Source organism: Crassostrea angulata, chromosome 6, assembly GCF_025612915.1.
Source record: "Crassostrea angulata isolate pt1a10 chromosome 6, ASM2561291v2, whole genome shotgun sequence".
NCBI classification, from domain to species: domain Eukaryota; kingdom Metazoa; phylum Mollusca; class Bivalvia; order Ostreida; family Ostreidae; genus Magallana; species Magallana angulata.
The window spans coordinates 50651090-50670221 of record NC_069116.1 but is presented as its reverse complement, the minus strand read 5'-3'; the positions used below and the strand labels follow the sequence as shown (position 1 = coordinate 50670221).

Sequence of the window (19132 nt, the reverse complement as noted above, 5' to 3'; positions counted from 1 at the left end):
GGCCCTAATGAAGACTGTAATCCTGGTTTTTATAACATGGTATCAGAAGCTATAAATAATTTTAAGAATGATAATATCATTTTAGTTGGGGATTTTAATCTTGTATTAAACCCAGACAAAGACTATCACAACTATAAGCATATCAATAATGCCAAAGCTAGGGACAAACTGTTGGAAATAAACTCTCACCACAACCTATCAGATATATTCAGAGAACTTCACCCTGAAAAACTAAGATATACATGGCGCAAACCTCGCCCATTCAAACAGGCACGTTTAGATTTTTTTTTGGTTTCAAATTCTCTGCTAAATATGGTACAAGAAAGTGATGTTTTATCAAGTTACAAGTCTGACCATTCTCCAGTTTTATTAACTCTCAAAATTGGAAACTTTACTCATGGAAAAGGTCTATGGAAATTTAATAATTCCTTGTTGCATGATTCAGATTACATTAAAAGCATTAATACCATAATCATGCAAATCAAAGAAAATTATGCATTGCCCGTATATAGTAGAAATGGCATTTCCACTATATCTGACTCTGAAATACAATTTACAATTAATGATCAGCTTTTCCTTGAAACTCTTTTAATGGAAATTAGGGGCAAAACCATATCTTATTCAAGCTTTATAAAAAAAAGAAATAATGAAAAAGAAAAAAAATAGTAACAGAAATGAATAGATTAGAAGAAAACTATGAACAAAATATAGGTCTGATTAATGAAAAAAAAAAGGAATTGGAAAATTTAAGAAATCATAGGCTTATAGGCAGTATGGTGAGATCTAGAGCTAAATGGGCAGATGAAGGAGAAAAACCTACAAATTATTTTCTGAATTTAGAAAATCGACATTATACAAATAAAATAATACCAAAACTAATAATAGAGGAAGAGAATTTGAAAGAAATAACAAACCAAAGGGAAATTTTGAATGAAATTGAAAGTTTTTATAAGAATTTATATAATAAAAATGATGAAAACTTTGACTATAATCTAAATGAAATTTTAACAAACATTGAAATAAAAACACTTAATAATAAACAAAGAGACTCCTTAGAAGGTGAAATTTCCTTAAGTTTAAAGAAGCTACAACAGTTGTGAAAAATATGGCAAATAATAAGAGTCCAGGTAGTGATGGATTTACAACAGAATTCTATAAAGTTTTTTGGAACAAGATAGGACATTTCGTGGTTCGATCTCTAAATTATGGGTACAAAGTTCGGGAACTCTCAGTCACACAGAAACAAAGAATTATTACCTGTATCCCAAAAGATGGTAAAAGTAAATTTTTTTTAAAAAATTGGAGACCAATAACACTATTAAACGTTGCTTATAAAATAGGTTCTGGATGTATTGCTCAGAGAATTAAAAATATGCTTGATACTATTATTAGTCCCGATCAAACAGGTTTCATACCAGGGAGATATATTGGTGAAAATACTAGACTGATATATGATCTTATGCAATATACAGAGGAAAATGACATCCCTGGTGTATTGTTAATGATTGATTTTGAAAAAGCCTTTGATACTGTTTCCTGGAAATTTATTCACAAATGTTTAGATTTTTTAAACTTTGGAGTATCCATTCAATCTTGGATATCTACTTTTCAATGTAATATAGAATCATCGGTCACACAAGCTGGATATCTTTCAAAATTTTTCAAACCTAGCAGAGGATGTCGCCAAGGCGACCCAATCTCTCCTTATTTATTCCTACTGTGTGCAGAAATTTTGGCCTATAAGATAAAAAGTAATAAGAATATACAAGGAATAGTAATAGATGATACTGAATATCTTATATCTCAATATGCTGACGACACTGTACTAATTTTAAATGGCTCAGAAAAATCCCTCAAAACAACTATTGATGAATTGAATAATTTTAATACAATCTCTGGACTCAAGATTAATTTATCGAAAACACAATTAGTCTGGATAGGCAGCAAAAAATATTCTACTGAAAAATTATGTCATGAAATGAATTTTCATTGGACAACACAATTTAAATTACTAGGCATCCAATTTGACGTGGATCTAGCAAATATTCCAAAACTCAATTATGATAAAAAGTTAGTTAAAATTAAAGAAATCATCAATCAGTGGAACAAAAGACATACAACTCCTATTGGTAGGATTACTTTGATCAAATCTCTTATTATATCACAAATGAATCAATTGTTTATTTCACTTCCAACACCATCAAGTAAATTTATTAAAGACTTAAATGAAATATTGTTTAATTTTCTTTGGAAATCTAAGGTGGACAAAATAAAAAGAAAACAAATTACACAAGAATACTCAGATGGTGGTCTCAAAATGATTGAAATAAATAATTACATCCAAAGTCTAAAGTCATCCTGGATCAGAAGATTGATAAATAGCCCAAATTCAAAATGGAATATATTATTAAATAAATCAATTAATACGGACATAGTGCTGAAGACTGGGCCAGACTTCATATCCTGTATATTAACTAATTTAGTTAGAAACTCCTTTTGGAAGGATACATTTATTGCTTTTAAAAATATACAAGATAGAATGAAATTACTTACATGGCATGAATTTATTACACAACCCATATGGTACAATAAGAATATTACAATGGGGGGGAAATCAATTTTCTTTATTGATTGGTTCAATAAGAATATTGTTTATATCAATGATTTGCTGGATGAAAATGGGTCCTTTTTAAGTTTACAAGACCTTCAAAGTAAGTTTGATGTCAAGTCAAACTTCCTTACTTATCTTGGTTTACAAAAATCTATTTTAACTAGTTTACATTATCATGGAATCTCAAAAGAAGATGATAACCCAAGGCCTTTTATACCTTTCCACATTAAATTATTTTGCTCACCTCGAAAAGGATCTAAGATTATGTATAATATTCTAAACATGGAAAATGTCACATCTTTCAATAAATCAAAATGGGGATTATTTTTTATGTTGTCAGACTTACAGTGGAAAACCATATACCAGTTACCTTTTGTCAACATTAAAAGTACCAAATTACAATGGCTGCAATTTAGAATTAATCACCACATTCTAACAACTAAAAAATATCTATTTACAATAGGAAAGGAATGTAGTAAGTTGTGTAACTTTTGTAAACAACATGATGAAACAATTTTTCATGTACTATGGGAGTGTCCTAATGTTCAAGAACTCTTTCAGCAATTTTTTGAATTCTGTCAATCAAAGAGAATTACAATCCAAAGAGATCCTTTAATTTTTATATTCAGGCTACACTCTGACCCTATTTCTACAGACATTTATTCTATCTTCTTGGTTATGAAATCCTATATCTATAGGAAAAGATGTCTTAATGAAGCACTAACAATTCATGAATTACTTATAGATATTAAAACACATATATCAACTCTAAGATATATAGCTATCCGAAATTGCAGATTAGATGATTTTTATAAGAGATGGGAAACTTGGCTTTTTCTTCTTAATAGACTTCACTAAACAATTATAGCAGACTCTGACTATATAGAGATGATATAAAACTATAAATCAATTACTTACTCATGTTCAACAACCAATTCTCTCTCTCTCTCTCTCTCTCTCTCTCTCTCTCTCTCTCTCTCTCGGAAAAATTTTGTTTTTAAGTAAATTTTCTCAAAGCTGTTATCACTTTATTGTATACAAATGCATTTGATTGTTCAACTTCAAATAAATAAAAAAAAAAAAAAAAAAAAAATGGGGTTTTTGTGCATTCTCCTAGATAAGTATTACATGTATTGTTTCAATATAAGATGCCAACTGGGTTAGTTTATTTCAATTTATTAAGTATGGAAATGTATGCCCATTGACAATTAGTGTATAATTACTGCACATCAAGTTATGCCATGTACATGTATGTTATTTACATGGGTCAATCGAGTCATGCTGTCTGAGCATCATTAATTTTACATGTTGCACAGTGTGAGGCAAGACTCCTTAGAACATGTCAGGAAGTCTGTTTATTTATTTAAAATGGTTTTTTTTTTTGATTTGAACATATTTTATTATGCAAAATAATATTTACATAATAGGATTGGGCAGCAGGCAAAGCCTATTTAAGCCTTCTCCACAAAAATGTTTAAAAAATATATTTAAAATGGTTGCCTATAGAATGTTGATGATCTTGCATCTGTGCTTGATCTTGAATTATGATCATATTTTGTGCGGCAGAGAGTTTATTTCTTTAAACTTCTTGAATCCTTGTCTCTGTGCTGGGAGCCAGGAAGTCTGTTTATTTATTTAATATGTATGGCAACAGGTTTATCCATTTAGCCTTCCAGTTTGGTTTGGGGGGTCAGGAAGTATGACAAATATAATTATTGAGCCAATATTACCTGCCATGTCTATCTTGTATGACTTACAATTTTTTGTTAAATATTACTGACAATGGCTGGTTAAAAATTGGCAAGAACAGATTAATTATGAGATATAGAGTTGGGCTTCTTGCATCTTGCACTCTATGTATAATAAAATTCTGGGTTGCTTATTGTCTTGTCAATACACCATCTATGCACTTATTGTAGAACATAATGCCACCAAAGAAAAGAAAATCCTCAGCTCCTAAACCCACTCCACCAGCAAAGACATCAAAGAGATCCATCCACTCGCCATGCTTCTACAATTACCAGTAGTCAGACCATTGCAGATCCGAGTATGTCCATACAACCTGTAAGCCAAATCAATACAGATTTGAATCCGACCACACAACCTATTACTGATACACAACTGCAGGCTTCATCGAGTAGCAATAGTTCTATTGATTTGAATAATGCTAATCTACTCAACAACCTTCAACAGCTATTTTCAGGTAAGGCGGTGGCAGATATAGGTTCTAACAGTTACTCTCCTCATCCTGTCCCATTCACAGTTGCAGATGGCATACCTCTTGGTCAACTGTTCCGGTTCGTGTCAAAAACAAAATTTGGAATGATCAAATCTTGATCTTAAATGTTTGCTACCAAATTTCAAACAAGAAGATTTATCGATCAAAATAGAGAATAATTCAATTCAATTTAATTCTCAGCCCTTCAAACAGTCAATTATGTCTTTACATCAATGGACTTCAGCCTTTCTGATATTCATGTCCATATACACAGAAAAGTTGCCCCAAGAATCTGCCAATCTGCTAAAATACTGCCTCACAGTTAGGGAAATCGGGAGCTCCAATGGTGACAATGCCTGGAAATATTACGACGAGAACTTCCGTAAGTTGCGTCAGTCACATAAGGTACCTTGGCAAGTCCCCATCACAGAGAATATGGTCAAAGCTTCCACTCTAACTCATTCCTTTCGTCCCTCGTCATACACCAGTATAGTGCAAGATCACCACGACTCTTTTGCTTTAGCTACAACAATGGTAAAAAGTGCAAAAACTCACCATGCAATTTCAAGCACATGTGCCAGCTATGCAATGGCCAGCATCCAAAAATCAACTGCAACCGGGACAAGTCAGATAGAAACAAGGCAAACTCCAAGATTTTCAGTTCCAACAACAATAAAGCATGATGTTTTGCTTCAGGAATTGCATGGTTATGACAAAAGTTTGGTAACATTTCTGGTTGATGGTTTCAAATTTGGATTTAGGCTTGGGTACTCTGAATTTCAGTCAAATTCTGCTAAGAAAAATCATTCATCAGTAAGAAAAAGTCCGATGGTGGTCAGAAAAAAGTTAGACAAAGAATTAGGTCTCCATCGCATTTCTGGTCCTTATACTTCTAAACCCTTTGATAACTTTATCTGCTCTCCATTGGGGCTTGTTCCAAAAAAGTTACAGGGAGAATTTAGAATAATCCATGATCTATCCTTTCCAGAAGGTAACTCAGTTAATGAACACATTCCTCAAGATAAGGCAGTTGTCCAGTATGAATCTATTGAAAATGTGATCCAGCTAATTAAGAAATTTGGGGTAGGAGTACTAATGGCCAAGCTAGATATTGAAGATGGGTACAGAAACTTCCAATTCACCCCTTAGATTATCACTTCTTGGGTTTTGTGTGGAATAATCAGTATTACTTCGACAAATGTTTACCTATGGGGGCTAGTTCGGCATGTCAGTTACATGTATTTGAGAAATTAAGCACATTTTTGCAGTGGATTATGTTGAATAAATACAAGGCCTCGGTATGTCTCATCTAATTGATGATTTCTTTTTCATAGGACCACCGTCATCCCAAAAATGTCTTTGAGAACTTGTTTGACCATCTATGGAATAGAAGTAGACTCAGTACATAATTATGATAAGCAGATTACCAGAGGATAAACTTGTCAACTTGAGACAACTCCTTGCAAAGACGGTACGTAGAAGAAAAGTTCATTTGAAGGAATTACAGTCTTTAATCGGCTCACTCAACTTTGCTTGCCAAGTAGTCACCCCTGGCCGCGCATTTCTTAGACGCCTTATAGATTTAACGTGTCATGTATCTTACCCATTTGAGGAAATAGACTTTACATCTGAGGAGCGGGCAGATATAAAAGCATGGCAATTGTTTAAAAATAATTTTAATGGCAAATCTATCTTTCATCAAGATGAATGGCAGTCTTCACATAAGCTACATATGTACACTGATGCTTCGGGTTCCATGGGTTATGCAGCAGTCTATGGGTCAAAATAGTTTGTTGAATCGTGGTTAGATATATGCAAATTATCACATTTCCATCAAGGAGCTTTTCCCTATTGTCCTTTTAATGGAAATTTTGGGTACACATCTCTCTAATAAAAAAATTCTCTTTTTTTCCGATAATTAGCAGTTGTTCAAGTAGTTAATAAACAGTCATGCAAAGACAAAACGTTGATGAAGCTTGTACGTCGATTAGTAGTAGCAGCAATGAAAAACAACATCTTATTCAAAGCGAAACACATTCCTGGGAAGCAAAATGTACTTGCGGATTACCTTTCCCGTTTTAAATTCCAGGAAGCCAAGAAGATTGCCCCATGGTTGGACTCGACGCCAAAAGTAGTGCCAAACGAACTGATCTACATTTAAGTCAGTCAAGTCAACAGCTCCTTCAGGCGTCCTTGTCCCCATCTGCGAAACAACTGTACCTCAGAAGTTGGACTCTACTACACAAATTCTGTTTCTAATAACCTACCTTTCTCCTTTCCCTTTTCAGTAATCATTATTTGTAACTTCGTAGGTGACTTATTTACACAAGGCTTAGGCCCAGCCACGATCACTTCACATGTTTCGGCGATAAGTTATGTCCATAAATTGTCTAATGTTTTCGACCCAACCCATTCCTTCATAGTTAGAAAAATTCTTAAGGGTTCACACAATCTTTCAAAATCTGTTGACACCAGACTCCCAATTACAAAATCTATTCATATCAAATTGCTCTCTACATTACAACATACAGTCCAAGAACATGACGTAAGAGTTTTATTGTCAGCTGCTTTTCATATTGCCTTCATGCGGCTATGCGAATTGGTTCCACGGAACATCTCCTTTTACGCCAAAGTTATACAAAGACAAGATCTTTAGTTTTTGGATGATAATGCAGTGCAGATTATCCTGAGGCATGCCAAAAACTTTGCCAACAGTCAACCAATAGTATAAACACTGTCTGCAAATGCCCTCAACCACAACTTTTGTCCAGTCCAAGCCTTGAAAACATTCATTACTGAATTTAAACATAGTTCTGGCCCACTATTTACATTTAAATCAGGGCGTCCAGTTCCTCACAGTTATGTGACAGCCCAATTAAAGCATGCTATATCATTCATTGGCTTGGACACATCGCAGTATGCAAGGCATAGTTTTCGTATTGGTGCTGCAACAGAGGCTGCAAAGAGTGGTTTGGCCGAAAATCTCATTCAGCAACTTGGTCGTTGGCATTCCACTGCGATCAAGCGTTACATTAGAATTAATTCCTTTCAATTTTAAAACCTTGTTAGGCTATAACATGTATCATTACAGATACTAGTAATCATTAAACCTTTTCTGCCACCGACTCATATTGGTAAGGGTTTAGCATTTGGCTGCCCCCTCAGTAACAAGTCATACCTAGTTATATATATATGGTTTATTTTTAATCTACCTAGTAGATATGACAACAAGCAACTGCTCATGCAATCACTGTTTTAGGTAGCAATTTTGTATTCAGGTGTTAGATATGCACATTTGCAACATTGAAAAGAGTGCACAATTTGTCTGCTCTACTTATTCTATATTTAGTACTGACTTTAACATATCTAATTATACTGGTACAGGCACGTAGAACAAAAAATCTTGACAAGCAAAAAAAAAGGAAATTTAAAGTTTCCAAAATTCTTCAAAATCCTAATCCGGGGAGGGAGTAAACTATAAAAATTCTTACCTACCAAAATTTTTTTCCCTCCAAATCATGTAATTCCTAATCCGTGGGGGGAGGGGGGGGGGAGAGGAGGTAATTTCAATTTGACTCCTCATTTCGTTATTTTCATATCAATTTTTTTTACATACTACCAAAAAGTGTGGGGGGGGGGCAACTCCATTATAAATCATTTTTTTATATGTAAATTTAAAAAAAATTGTTGCTGCGGGAAAAAGTGTGGGGGGGGCATGCTACGTGCCTGTGGTACAAGGAATTATATGTGTGTAGTTTAGAACATTTGAAATGAGCGTTGAATTTGTCCGCTTTATTCTTGTATAGGTAGTCATGACAACATCATACTTGTACATGGAAATTTTTTTATGTGCAGTTAGAACATTAAAATGAGTTAAGAATGTGTCTCTAGATTACATGTAATTACATGGTCATGACCTCATCATACTTTTATAAGGAGTTATATGTGTGCAGTTGAGAACATTGAAATGAGTTTAGAATTTGTCTACCCTAATTTATGTATACATAGTCATAGCATCTTCATACTAGTGCATGGTTTATGCAATCTTTCTGAACTTGCCGGGTGAATTAATTCTAATTTTTCAGAGTTTCTTCTAGTCACGTCATGAACATATCATAATGGTCTAAACCTCCAAGGGTTGTGTGATTTGCTAATGTTTTTTTTGTCCATGAGTGAAATTCAGTTGTTGTTTTTTTATTCATTGCAGCATATTGTTTTATCTAGTCATGAACAACATGATAAGGTATTATTCCCTTACCAAGTTGCTAAAGATTTATTGATTTTATCATATGGTTATGCATAATGTCAATTTTTTTTATTTATTTTTTGGGAGTTGATTTTAATCAACTCTCCTATGCACTTACCCGAGCAAACCGAAAGTGAAACAGTGTTTGGACCTAAGGTAAGCACAAATCAATACCGCTGACAACACTTAGTTCTTCAAAACAATCGATAAATTCGATGCAATGTATTCTGAAACATTGTTTTTCAAGAAAACTTATTTAAACCTTGTGAGATTTTAAATGGCACAAACAGTTTAGATATTTTTTGAAGTCGTATGTATTCCTCCGCTAGAGTTCAATGTAGTCTCGTTCAACCAGACGCTCGGCTGTCTCCGTTAATATCCGACAAAACATAGAGTCTCTCTTGCTTGTCGGAGATAAACGGAGACAGTCGAACATTTGGAGTTCATGCCTGGGTCCATACAATTTCTCAGAAATATTTCGATTACTGACACTACTTGCCATGCAAAATCACATACCGTTGATTTTAAAATAAATGATAATCGATAAAATCAACTCCCGTCTGTACTTCAGTACTTAAATTTGTTAAGCTAATAGCTTTAATTTTCCTTTATCACATGTTTTTTGGTAGAATTACCTTTTCCTTGGGTGGCGCTGCATGCGTCATGCAAGCATTTAGCATGCCCTGTGGCCCTTTTTTATTAACGCCACCTTCTTGTTGCAAAAAATGTAATATTCATTATATAATAATAACTGGGATAAGCACTAACTGCAATTGAACATTTCTAGGCTTAAATCCTTAATTTATCATAAGACCTTATCCCATTTATTACATTAGCTAATATGATAATTGTAATTCTACATTTAATGTGCTTTAGTTATAATTCTGTCATTTATTTGGCCAATAAATGACACAATCACGCATTGGGTAGTCAGGATTTTTCTTCTGGAATTCATGCAACAAGAACAAGCTGCGGAAAAGGCATTCAACATTGTACTGCTTTTAGAATTCTTCGCTGATTAGCTATTTAATTTTTCAAATCTTCCGATTTCTGGGTATTGTTTCTGTTATCTTCAAGTTCATTTTGATTGGGATCGAAATCTCAAAATCTAAAACTTTTCCCGCTCTAATTATTTTTTTTTAATACAAGGTGCAAAATTAACCACCACCTCCCCTCCTCCTCCGTTGTCAGGATATAATGTATAAATGTATAGTTATACATATTTGTATGTATATTTAGGGATTTTCGACTTTCGGTCGAAAAGACCTATTGTTTTTGTTCTGTTTTATTAGGGCTTTTCAACTTTCGGTCGAAAAGACCTATTGTTATTCTGATGTTTTATTATTAGGGCTTTTCGACTTTCGGTCAAAAGACCTATTGTTTTCGTCTTTTTTTTTATTATTATACTCGACAGTTTTCTGACAGCGATTTTTTAAAAGCTGTCAGATATATCAATTCAATTATGCAACAGTTATACAGCAAACCTTTCAATCTATGGAATGTAAGGTTTTGTACTTCCGGTTCCGGTACTTCCGGAACCTAGTGGGACAATTCTAAAAAATAAATAAAACACTATATTTTGTTTATTTTTTAAGTTTGAACGTTCAAATTTTAGAATTAGATGTAGCTTGTCTAGCCTAACAAAATTGTAAGCGTTGACAAGTAGCTATCTCTTACCGTTTTTGAAGTATAAAGCCCACAAATTTAAAAAAGGGGATGAAAAAGCAAAAAAAATTAAAAGAAGAAAGTAACATACATTCTGAGTTTAAGTTGACTACTTCCGGTTTAATAAGTCAATGAAAATCGTCTATGGGAGTTTCAATGTTAAACAAAATTCACGCGTCAATCGTTTTCTCAAAAAGTTTTCAAGTTAATATTACAATATTTCATCTCTATAATGACACACATAGTCCGCAGACCGGAAAAAGTTTTTGATAGACAATTCGAAAAAATGAGGGGTCTGCAGGGGCTAACGTTTAAAACAGCCCTTTAGCTATAACTTTTTTATTTTTAGTCCGATTTTAAAAATCTTTTCAGTTTATTGTTAAAAACAAAAAGACAAATCTAAAAAGTGTAGTCCAAGGGGCCACTTTTTGACTCCTTATAGGGGTTTGAAAGGCCTAAAGATCACAATTTGTTTAAATTTCAAACTTTTAAAGAAAGAGTTATCTCGCTTTGCTCTAAGAATGTAAAGCATAAATACTGTAGGCATACCAAGTTTTGTGTCCCAGGAATGAATACATACTTTAAAATGATTTTTTGAAAATATTCTACTGGAAATTAGAAGTGTAGCTACTTGTAAAGTTCTGGAGTTATCTTTCTTATGACATTGCGCTACTCATAAGTTCCTATCTATGCAACTGGTTATACCAAAGCGTTCAGAAATTTTGGAAATAGATTAGAGATGATTTTTTTTTTGACATTTAAAAAAAGAGGAAAATGGGATGTCGAAAAGCCCTTACTTTTTGTTGAAGACAAAAAGAGTTCTAGTTATTATTTTTTTTCTCGACAGATTTTTGTCAGCGATTTTTTGAAAACTGGAAGGAATATTGATACAAATGTACATTGGTCTTACAGCAAATATATCAATCTATGGAATGTCCAATTTTGAGTTTCCGGTTATTATACTTCCGGTTTTCACAAAGAAAATTGTAAAAATTTTGTTTATTTTTTTAGTTAGAACGTTCAAATTTTATAATTAGATGCAACATGTCTAGATGTACAACTTTTTAAGCGTAGACATTTTCTATCTCTTACCGTTTTTGAGATATAAGGTTTGAGACATTAGAAAAGGGGGGGGGGGTGAATAAAATTTAAAAAATTCAAATCACCTTTAAAATGTTATTTGACGCATATACAATATTAAGATAGAAGTAATTAACATATTTTTTAAGTTCCAGTCAAAAATATTGACTACTTCCGGTTTTATAGGTCGGTGAAAATTTTGTATGGGAGTTTCAGTGTTAAACTAAAATCACGCGTGATTCGTTTACTCAAAAAGTTTTCAAGTATGATATGATATTTTGAAAGTATTCTTCTGGAAATTAGAATTGTAGCTACCTGTAAATTCTGGAGTTATCTTTCTTTTCACATTGCACTACCCATAAGTTTCTATCTGAGTAATTGGTTATACAAAGGTGTTACAAAAATTGGAGAGAAAAAAATAGAGATTCATTTTTTGAACATTTGAATAAAAAAAGGATAATGGGGCTGTCGAAAAGCTCTTACTTTTTGTTGAAGACAAAAAAAGTTCTAGTTAATATTCTTATTCTCGACAGAATTTCCGTCAGCGATTTTTTGAAAACGGAAAGACATATTTAAACAATTATGCAAAAGTCTTATAGCTATTATAAATGACACGCGTATGTAAGGTTTTGGATTTCCGGTTCCGATACTTCCGGTTTTGACAAGAGAAATACTAAGAAATCATTAAAATACAAGATCTTTATTATTTTTTTAGTTAGAGCATTCAAGTTTAAGAATTAGATGCATCTTGTCTTGATGTACAAAATCATAAGTGTAGCCATTTCTCTATCTCTTACCGTTTTTAAGATATTTGGGCTCAAACTTGAGAAAAGGGGTGAGGAAAAAGAAAAAGAATTCAAGAAACCTTAGGAATTTTAAAAATAATCATTAAAAATCATAAGTGTAGCCATTTCTCTATCTCTTAACGTTTTTAAGATATTTGGGCTCAAACTTGAGAAAAGGGGGGTTGAAAAGGGAAAAAAATTCAAAAAACCTTAGGAATTTTAAAAGACGCCTAGACATTGTTAAAAAAAAGTAATCAAGATATATTTCAAGTTTGCATAAAAAATATTGAGCACTTCCGGTTTTATGAGCCTATGAAAAATTGTCTATGGGAATTTCAATGTTAAACTAAAATCTCGTTTTCTCAAAAAGTTTTCAAGTTAACATTACAATATTTCAGATGTATAATGATACACACAATGCAAAGACCGGAAAAGTTTTTGGGTAGACAATTCGAAAAAATTAGGGATCTGCAGGGGCCAACGTACAAAACAGCACTTTAGCTGTAACTTTTTTTAATTTCTCTTCCGATTTTAAAAATCGTTTCAGTTTATTGTTCAGAATAAAGAGTACAATCTTAAAATAAATTATGGTCCGAGGGGCCACTTTATGAATCCTTATAGGGGTTTGGAAGGCCGAAAGATCATCACTTGTTTAAATTTCAATTTTTTTTAAGTAAGAGTTATACCGCTTTGCCGTAAGAATGTAGAGCATAAATGCTAAAGGCATACCAAATTTTGTGTCCGAGGAAGGAATACTTTCTTCAATATGATTTTTTGAAAATATTCCTATGGAATTTAAAAGTGTAGCTACCTGTAAAGTTCTGGAGTTACCTTTCTTTTCACATTGCACACTCATAAATTCCTATCTAAGCAACCGGGGATATCAAGGCGTATAAAACACTTAGAAATAAATTAGAGAATATTTTTTTTTGAACATTTAATTAAAAAGGGATAATGGGGCTGTCGAAAAGCCCTTACTTTTTGTTGAAGACAAAAAAATTCTAGTTATTATAACTCTTCTCGACAAAGATTCGTCAGCGATTTTTTAAAACGGAGCAGAAAAATAAAAATTTAATGTTAGATTCTTTTAGCAGTTGTTAAGTTCTCCCATATATCCTTTTTTGGACTTCCGGTCTGTATACTTCCGGTCTACACATGCAAAAAAAAAAAATATTAAAAGAACCTTTGTATCTATTTTATTTTTTGATTATAATCAAGAAACTGTGGATTTAGATACTTCACAGTTTGATATACAAAATCGTAAGCGACAACTTTTTTCTATCTCTTGCTGTTTTTGAGATATTAGACTTCAAACTATGAAAAAAGGGGGGATGCAAAAATTGAAATAACAACCAAATTTTTAAAATGAGGAATGGAAAATGTTAAGACTGTCATAATTATCATACATTTAAAGTTTCGTTTGAAACCATTGAGAATTTCCGGTTTTATAAGTTGATAAAAAATCGTCTATGGAAGTTTTAATGTTAAACTGAATTCACGCATGCCACTTTTTCTCAAACAGTTTTCAAGTAAATATTTTCATATTTAATATTTATATTAAGGGACCTAATTTGCAGACCTGAAAATGTTTTGGGATAAAAATTTTGAAAGATAAGGGATCTAGAGGGGTCAAAGCTTAAAACAACCCTTTAGCTGTATCTTTTTTTTTTATTTTTCATCCGATTTTAAAAATCTTTTCGGTTTTAATTTTTGAGTAAAGAGTACAATTTAAAAATTATGGTCCGTAGAGCCATTTTTGACTTCTTTTAGGAGTTTTAAGGGCGTGAATATTACAACTTTTTAAAAGTTGAAAAAGTGATTTAGAAAGAGTTATCTCGCTTTGCTCAATGAACGTAGAACATTAATACTCTAGGCATACCACGTTTTCTACTTGAGAAAGGAATACTTACTTTTTTATGATTTTTTGGAAATATTCTTTAAGAAATTAAAAGTATATTTACTTCTGACGTTCTGAAGTTATCTTTTATGACATTGCATTATATGTAAGGTTATATTTTTAATAGGCAACTGATTATACCGAGGCGGTGAAGAATTTTAGAATAAAAAAATAGATACGATTCTACCTGACAATACAATCAAAAAGGGAAAGGGGATGTCGAAAAGCCCTTACTTTTTGTTGAAGACAAAAAAGTTCTAGTTATGTGTGTTATTGTGTATATTTATGTGTGTAATTGTATATCTGTATGTATATAATTATGTATATGTATGCGTGCATGTATGGGTATATATATATATGTATGTGTATGGTTATATGTACATATCTTGTAATTCTTATAGACTTTGTGCTTTAAATTAAGTGAAATTTCAACTTTACAGGTGGAAACCCTTTTTAGCTCACCTGAGCCAAAGGCTCAAGTGAGCTTTTCTGATCACAATTTGTCCGTTGTCTGTCGTCGTTGTCGTTGTCGTTGTCGTTGTCGTCGTTGTCGTTGTAAACTTTTCACATTTTCATCTTCTTCTCAAGAACCACTGGGCAGATTTCAACCAAATTTGGCACAAAGCACCACTAGGTGAAGGGGATTCAAGTTTGTTCAAATGAAGGGCCACGCCCTCTTTAAAGGGGAGATAATTGAGAATTATTGAAAATTTGTTGGTATTTTTCAAAAATCTTCTTCTCAAAAACTATTTGGCCTGTAAAGCTTAAACTTTTGTGGAGGCATCCTTAGGTAGTGTAGATTCAAGTTTGTTCAAATCATGGTCCCCGGGGGTAGGGAGGGGCCACAAGAGGGGGATCAAGTTTTACATAGGAATATATAGAGAAAATCTTTAAAAATCTTCTTCTCAAAAACTTTTAGTCCTGAAAAGCTCAAATTAAAATGGAAGCATCCTCAGGTATTGTAGATTCAAGTTTGTTCAAATCATGGTCCCCGGGGGTAGGGAGGGGCCACAAGAGGGGGATCAAGTTTTACATAGGAATATATAGAGAAAATCTTTAAAAATCTTCTTCTCAAAAACTTTTAGTCCTGAAAAGCTCAAATTAAAATGGAAGCATCCTCAGGTATTGTAGATTCAAGTTTGTTCAAATCATGGTCCCCGGGGGTAGGGAGGGGCCACAAGAGGGGGATCAAGTTTTACATAGGAATATATAATGAACATTTTTAAAAATCTTTTTCTCAAAAACTATTAGGCCAGAAAAGCTCAAATTAAAATGGAAGAATCCTCAGGTAGTGTAGATTTAAGTTTGTTCAAATCATAGTCCCTGGGGGTAGGGTGGGGCCACAAGAGGGGGGTCAAGTTTTACACAGGAATATATAGAGAAAATCTTTAGAAATCTTCTCCTCAAAAACTATTAGGCCAGGAAAGCTCAAATTAAAATGGAAGCATCCTCAGGTAGTGTAGATTCAAGTTTGTTCAAATCATGGTCCCCGGGGGTAGGGAGGGGCCACAAGAGGGGGATCAAGTTTTACATAGGAATATATAGAGAAAATCTTTAAAAATCTTCTTCTCAAAAACTTGAAATATTGAAAAGATAAAGTCATAGGTCTTTCAAAGTATACAATACTGCTCTAATTTGTAATATTTTGCATTATATCTAATTATATAATTTCCATTTTAAATATTGTTTACAATATAAAAATCTCAACATCAATTTTAACAAGATCACAAAACCTCCTAACAAAAGATGTTCAAATATTAAACCGTCCTTTAGTAAAAAATAAAAATAAAAAAAAAAATTCAATATACCATTAGGAACAGGAACAGGGCGGGGGGGGGGGGTAAGGACAAGCTGATGCACAGAACGAAGAACGATAACTCGTTAAATCATTACGCATGCGTTAACCCATGTTTGTGGACTTCCTGTAGACGCTATTATTCCCGCTAAAATGTCTGCCGCGAAGAAAGCAAGAGTTGAGGAAGAACCATCGGAAATTATGGGATACATTCACAATGTGTCCCCCATCAAGTTGTCAAGAAACAACAACAAGTACTTCAACGCAGTGTTTCAGGACCACGAGAAGTACAGCGATGTAGTTTGCTTTGTCCCAGAATACAACCAAATCTTGACGGAAATGCAGAAGGCAAAGTAAGCACTTTTTTATTGTCAGTAATTGCTCCGATGACATATTTTGTTTCAAAACTTACTTAACGATGTGCATCTATCACTTGGTGATTTCGTTATCAACGAAAATCAGTCGTTAAGAGAGGATAATGGACGTAGTATACATAATCCTGATTCTAGCAAGAGTTATTTCCCGTTGATTGCTAAACAAACCCCCTTCCTCATATTTCATCAATCATTATTCAACCAATTTGATAAATTCGTCTTACTTGACAGTGAGGTAAACATTACATATTTTATTACCAATATGTGTTTACAAAAGATTTTTTGAATATATTACTTTAACAAATTTTGCGTTTTACCATACAGTACTCCGGTAATGTTGGTTGTTCGTATGTTCAATCTAAGCAAACTGGCATATCGCGGACCCATGCCATTTTTGACGCCGCCACGTAATTCATTCCAGTGTCATGTCCTTATCTCTGCCAAAATAAATACACCCTACAGTGCACTGATTTTTTTTCTGCAAAACTAGAACCCTTCCTTTTGAATTGCATAAAAATAGCAACATAAAATTTGGGGAAAAAAATATTTATAGTAAATTAGAATAGTGAGAAACTAACTAATGACAACAGTTTTTGTTTTTGTTCAGCATGTTTCTGGCAATTGTCCAAAGATTCATGCTCTGAAACTGCCTTTTAAATGCACATAAGAAATAAGTTCCTTAAAGAATGAAACCTATTACAAGATTTTTATTCCATTTATTCAACTAAATTGTGTGAAAAAAAGAACAACCCAACTTTGCCTCTCTGGTTATTGACAACTCATTGCATAAGTATATATTTGCTTATGAAGAAATGACAAATGAATATAATAAACATTAACTAAATATTATTTTACTTTATCGTTTACATTTTAATTGCAGACCGTGCCTGATAGAAATAAAGTTAGATATGTAAATTTATTTGTTATCAAGCACTGTCTCCAAATTAAATGAAAGCTATAAATAAACACGATAATCATTTGGTCAAGCATTTTAGATAGCACGTGTTGTGGATTTGTTTGTAAACAACCATACTATTGGTAATCTTGTTTCAAATGCAAATTGAAATAAATAAAACAATGTTTTATTATTATAATTAGGGACACACTGTTACTGTTTTCAAATTATTAACCTGTCAAATATGTTCAAAGACTGTTTAAAGCAGAAAGAAATTTTTTTCTGAATTTTGAAATTTCTTCCAATTTTTGTATTTTTTAAATGATGGATGAATCTTCATATAATTTTAACAGGTTACAAATGTTGTCAAGTTCAATTGCTTTTCTAGATTATCACTTAAACTGAATTTAGATTAATTAATATGTTCAATATATACTTTAAACTACTTCAAACCAATTTGTTTTCTTCACTAAATAAAATTGTTTTATTTTTACCCCAAAGAAAGAATATTTAAAGTGCAAACATTTTTTTTAGGAGTCCAGTTTGTCTTGCAAAAGTTGACAAATCAATTAGTACAAGAAAGCCAGGTTTATATGACCTCAAAGTTACATCAGCCACTAGAATATCTGTTGCTTCTCGTCAACTTGATTTCCGATACGAGCAACCAGAGGACAAAGTTCTAACCATTACAGAAGTAAAGGCCCTGCAAGCTTTTCAGAAGGTAAATTTCACAAATTAAATTTTTAAATAAAAATTTATTTTGAAATCAGGTACACTTGCATTGTGTATTGTGCAACATGGTACTACAGTTCCTGTCTTCATAAAGAGCTCTGATAATGTGATTTATTGTAGGGCTAAGACAGTATGTTAAAAATCTTGATTATTTTGGGTATGATGGAGCAATTTTTGACAGAGTTATAATCCTTGAACTTAGAAAAATTCCAGTTATTTGCAGTTCTAGTTCATGTTTTGTGTGATTGTTTCCAAGAGGGGGGGGGGGGGATAAGCGTTTCACAAACGTCTCTTGTTTTCAATGCAACTTCAATTTTCTGTTATGTTACGGGTATATGGGAGGCATTCTAACTGTGGTAAGGGCATCCCAAGACACAGATTATTCTTACTAAGGAAAGTGTGGTAAAATCAATACAATTATTGCAGGCTTATAGCTTTGTTATCTAAATGTCAACAATACATTGTGTCAATGTATCTTTTTTGTAAATATCCGATATGCAATGTCAACCCGTGCACGCAGGGGTCAAAGTCTAGTTATATATAATTTAAAGATCTTAATAATTAATATTCAACATGTTCAACTGTTTACCTCTTGATTTTCAAACAGGTATCTGTGAAAGCCAAGATCATGAGTCAAAATTACCCGACACTCCAAACAATTAAATCTGGAGAAGTTATCCAAAAGCAATATTTAACAATAGCAGATGCAACAAACTCCATTCAGCTGTGTGCCTGGGATAAACATATTGAACAAATTCAGTTAGCAAAATGTTACACCTTCTGTAATGTGTCTTTAAGAAATTTTGACAACGTCAAATCCCTGACTACCTGCCC

At 32.8% G+C, this 19132-nt stretch overlaps 1 protein-coding gene across 1 annotated transcript in view; it reads left to right on the top strand.

Moving 5' to 3' along the window:
* Positions 1 to 16411: 16411 nt before the first annotated feature.
* Positions 16412 to 19132, top strand: part of LOC128189504 (uncharacterized) — a 3374-nt gene continuing 653 nt past the window's right edge. Inside the window, exons 1-3 of the mRNA XM_052861140.1 lie at positions 16412 to 16650; positions 18101 to 18287; positions 18906 to 19132. The exon at positions 18906 to 19132 is cut by the window's right edge and continues 653 nt beyond it. Of these exons, the coding sequence (XP_052717100.1) occupies positions 16451 to 16650; positions 18101 to 18287; positions 18906 to 19132 (614 nt within the window). The 5' untranslated portion in view covers positions 16412 to 16450. The remainder of the gene's footprint in view (positions 16651 to 18100; positions 18288 to 18905) is intronic.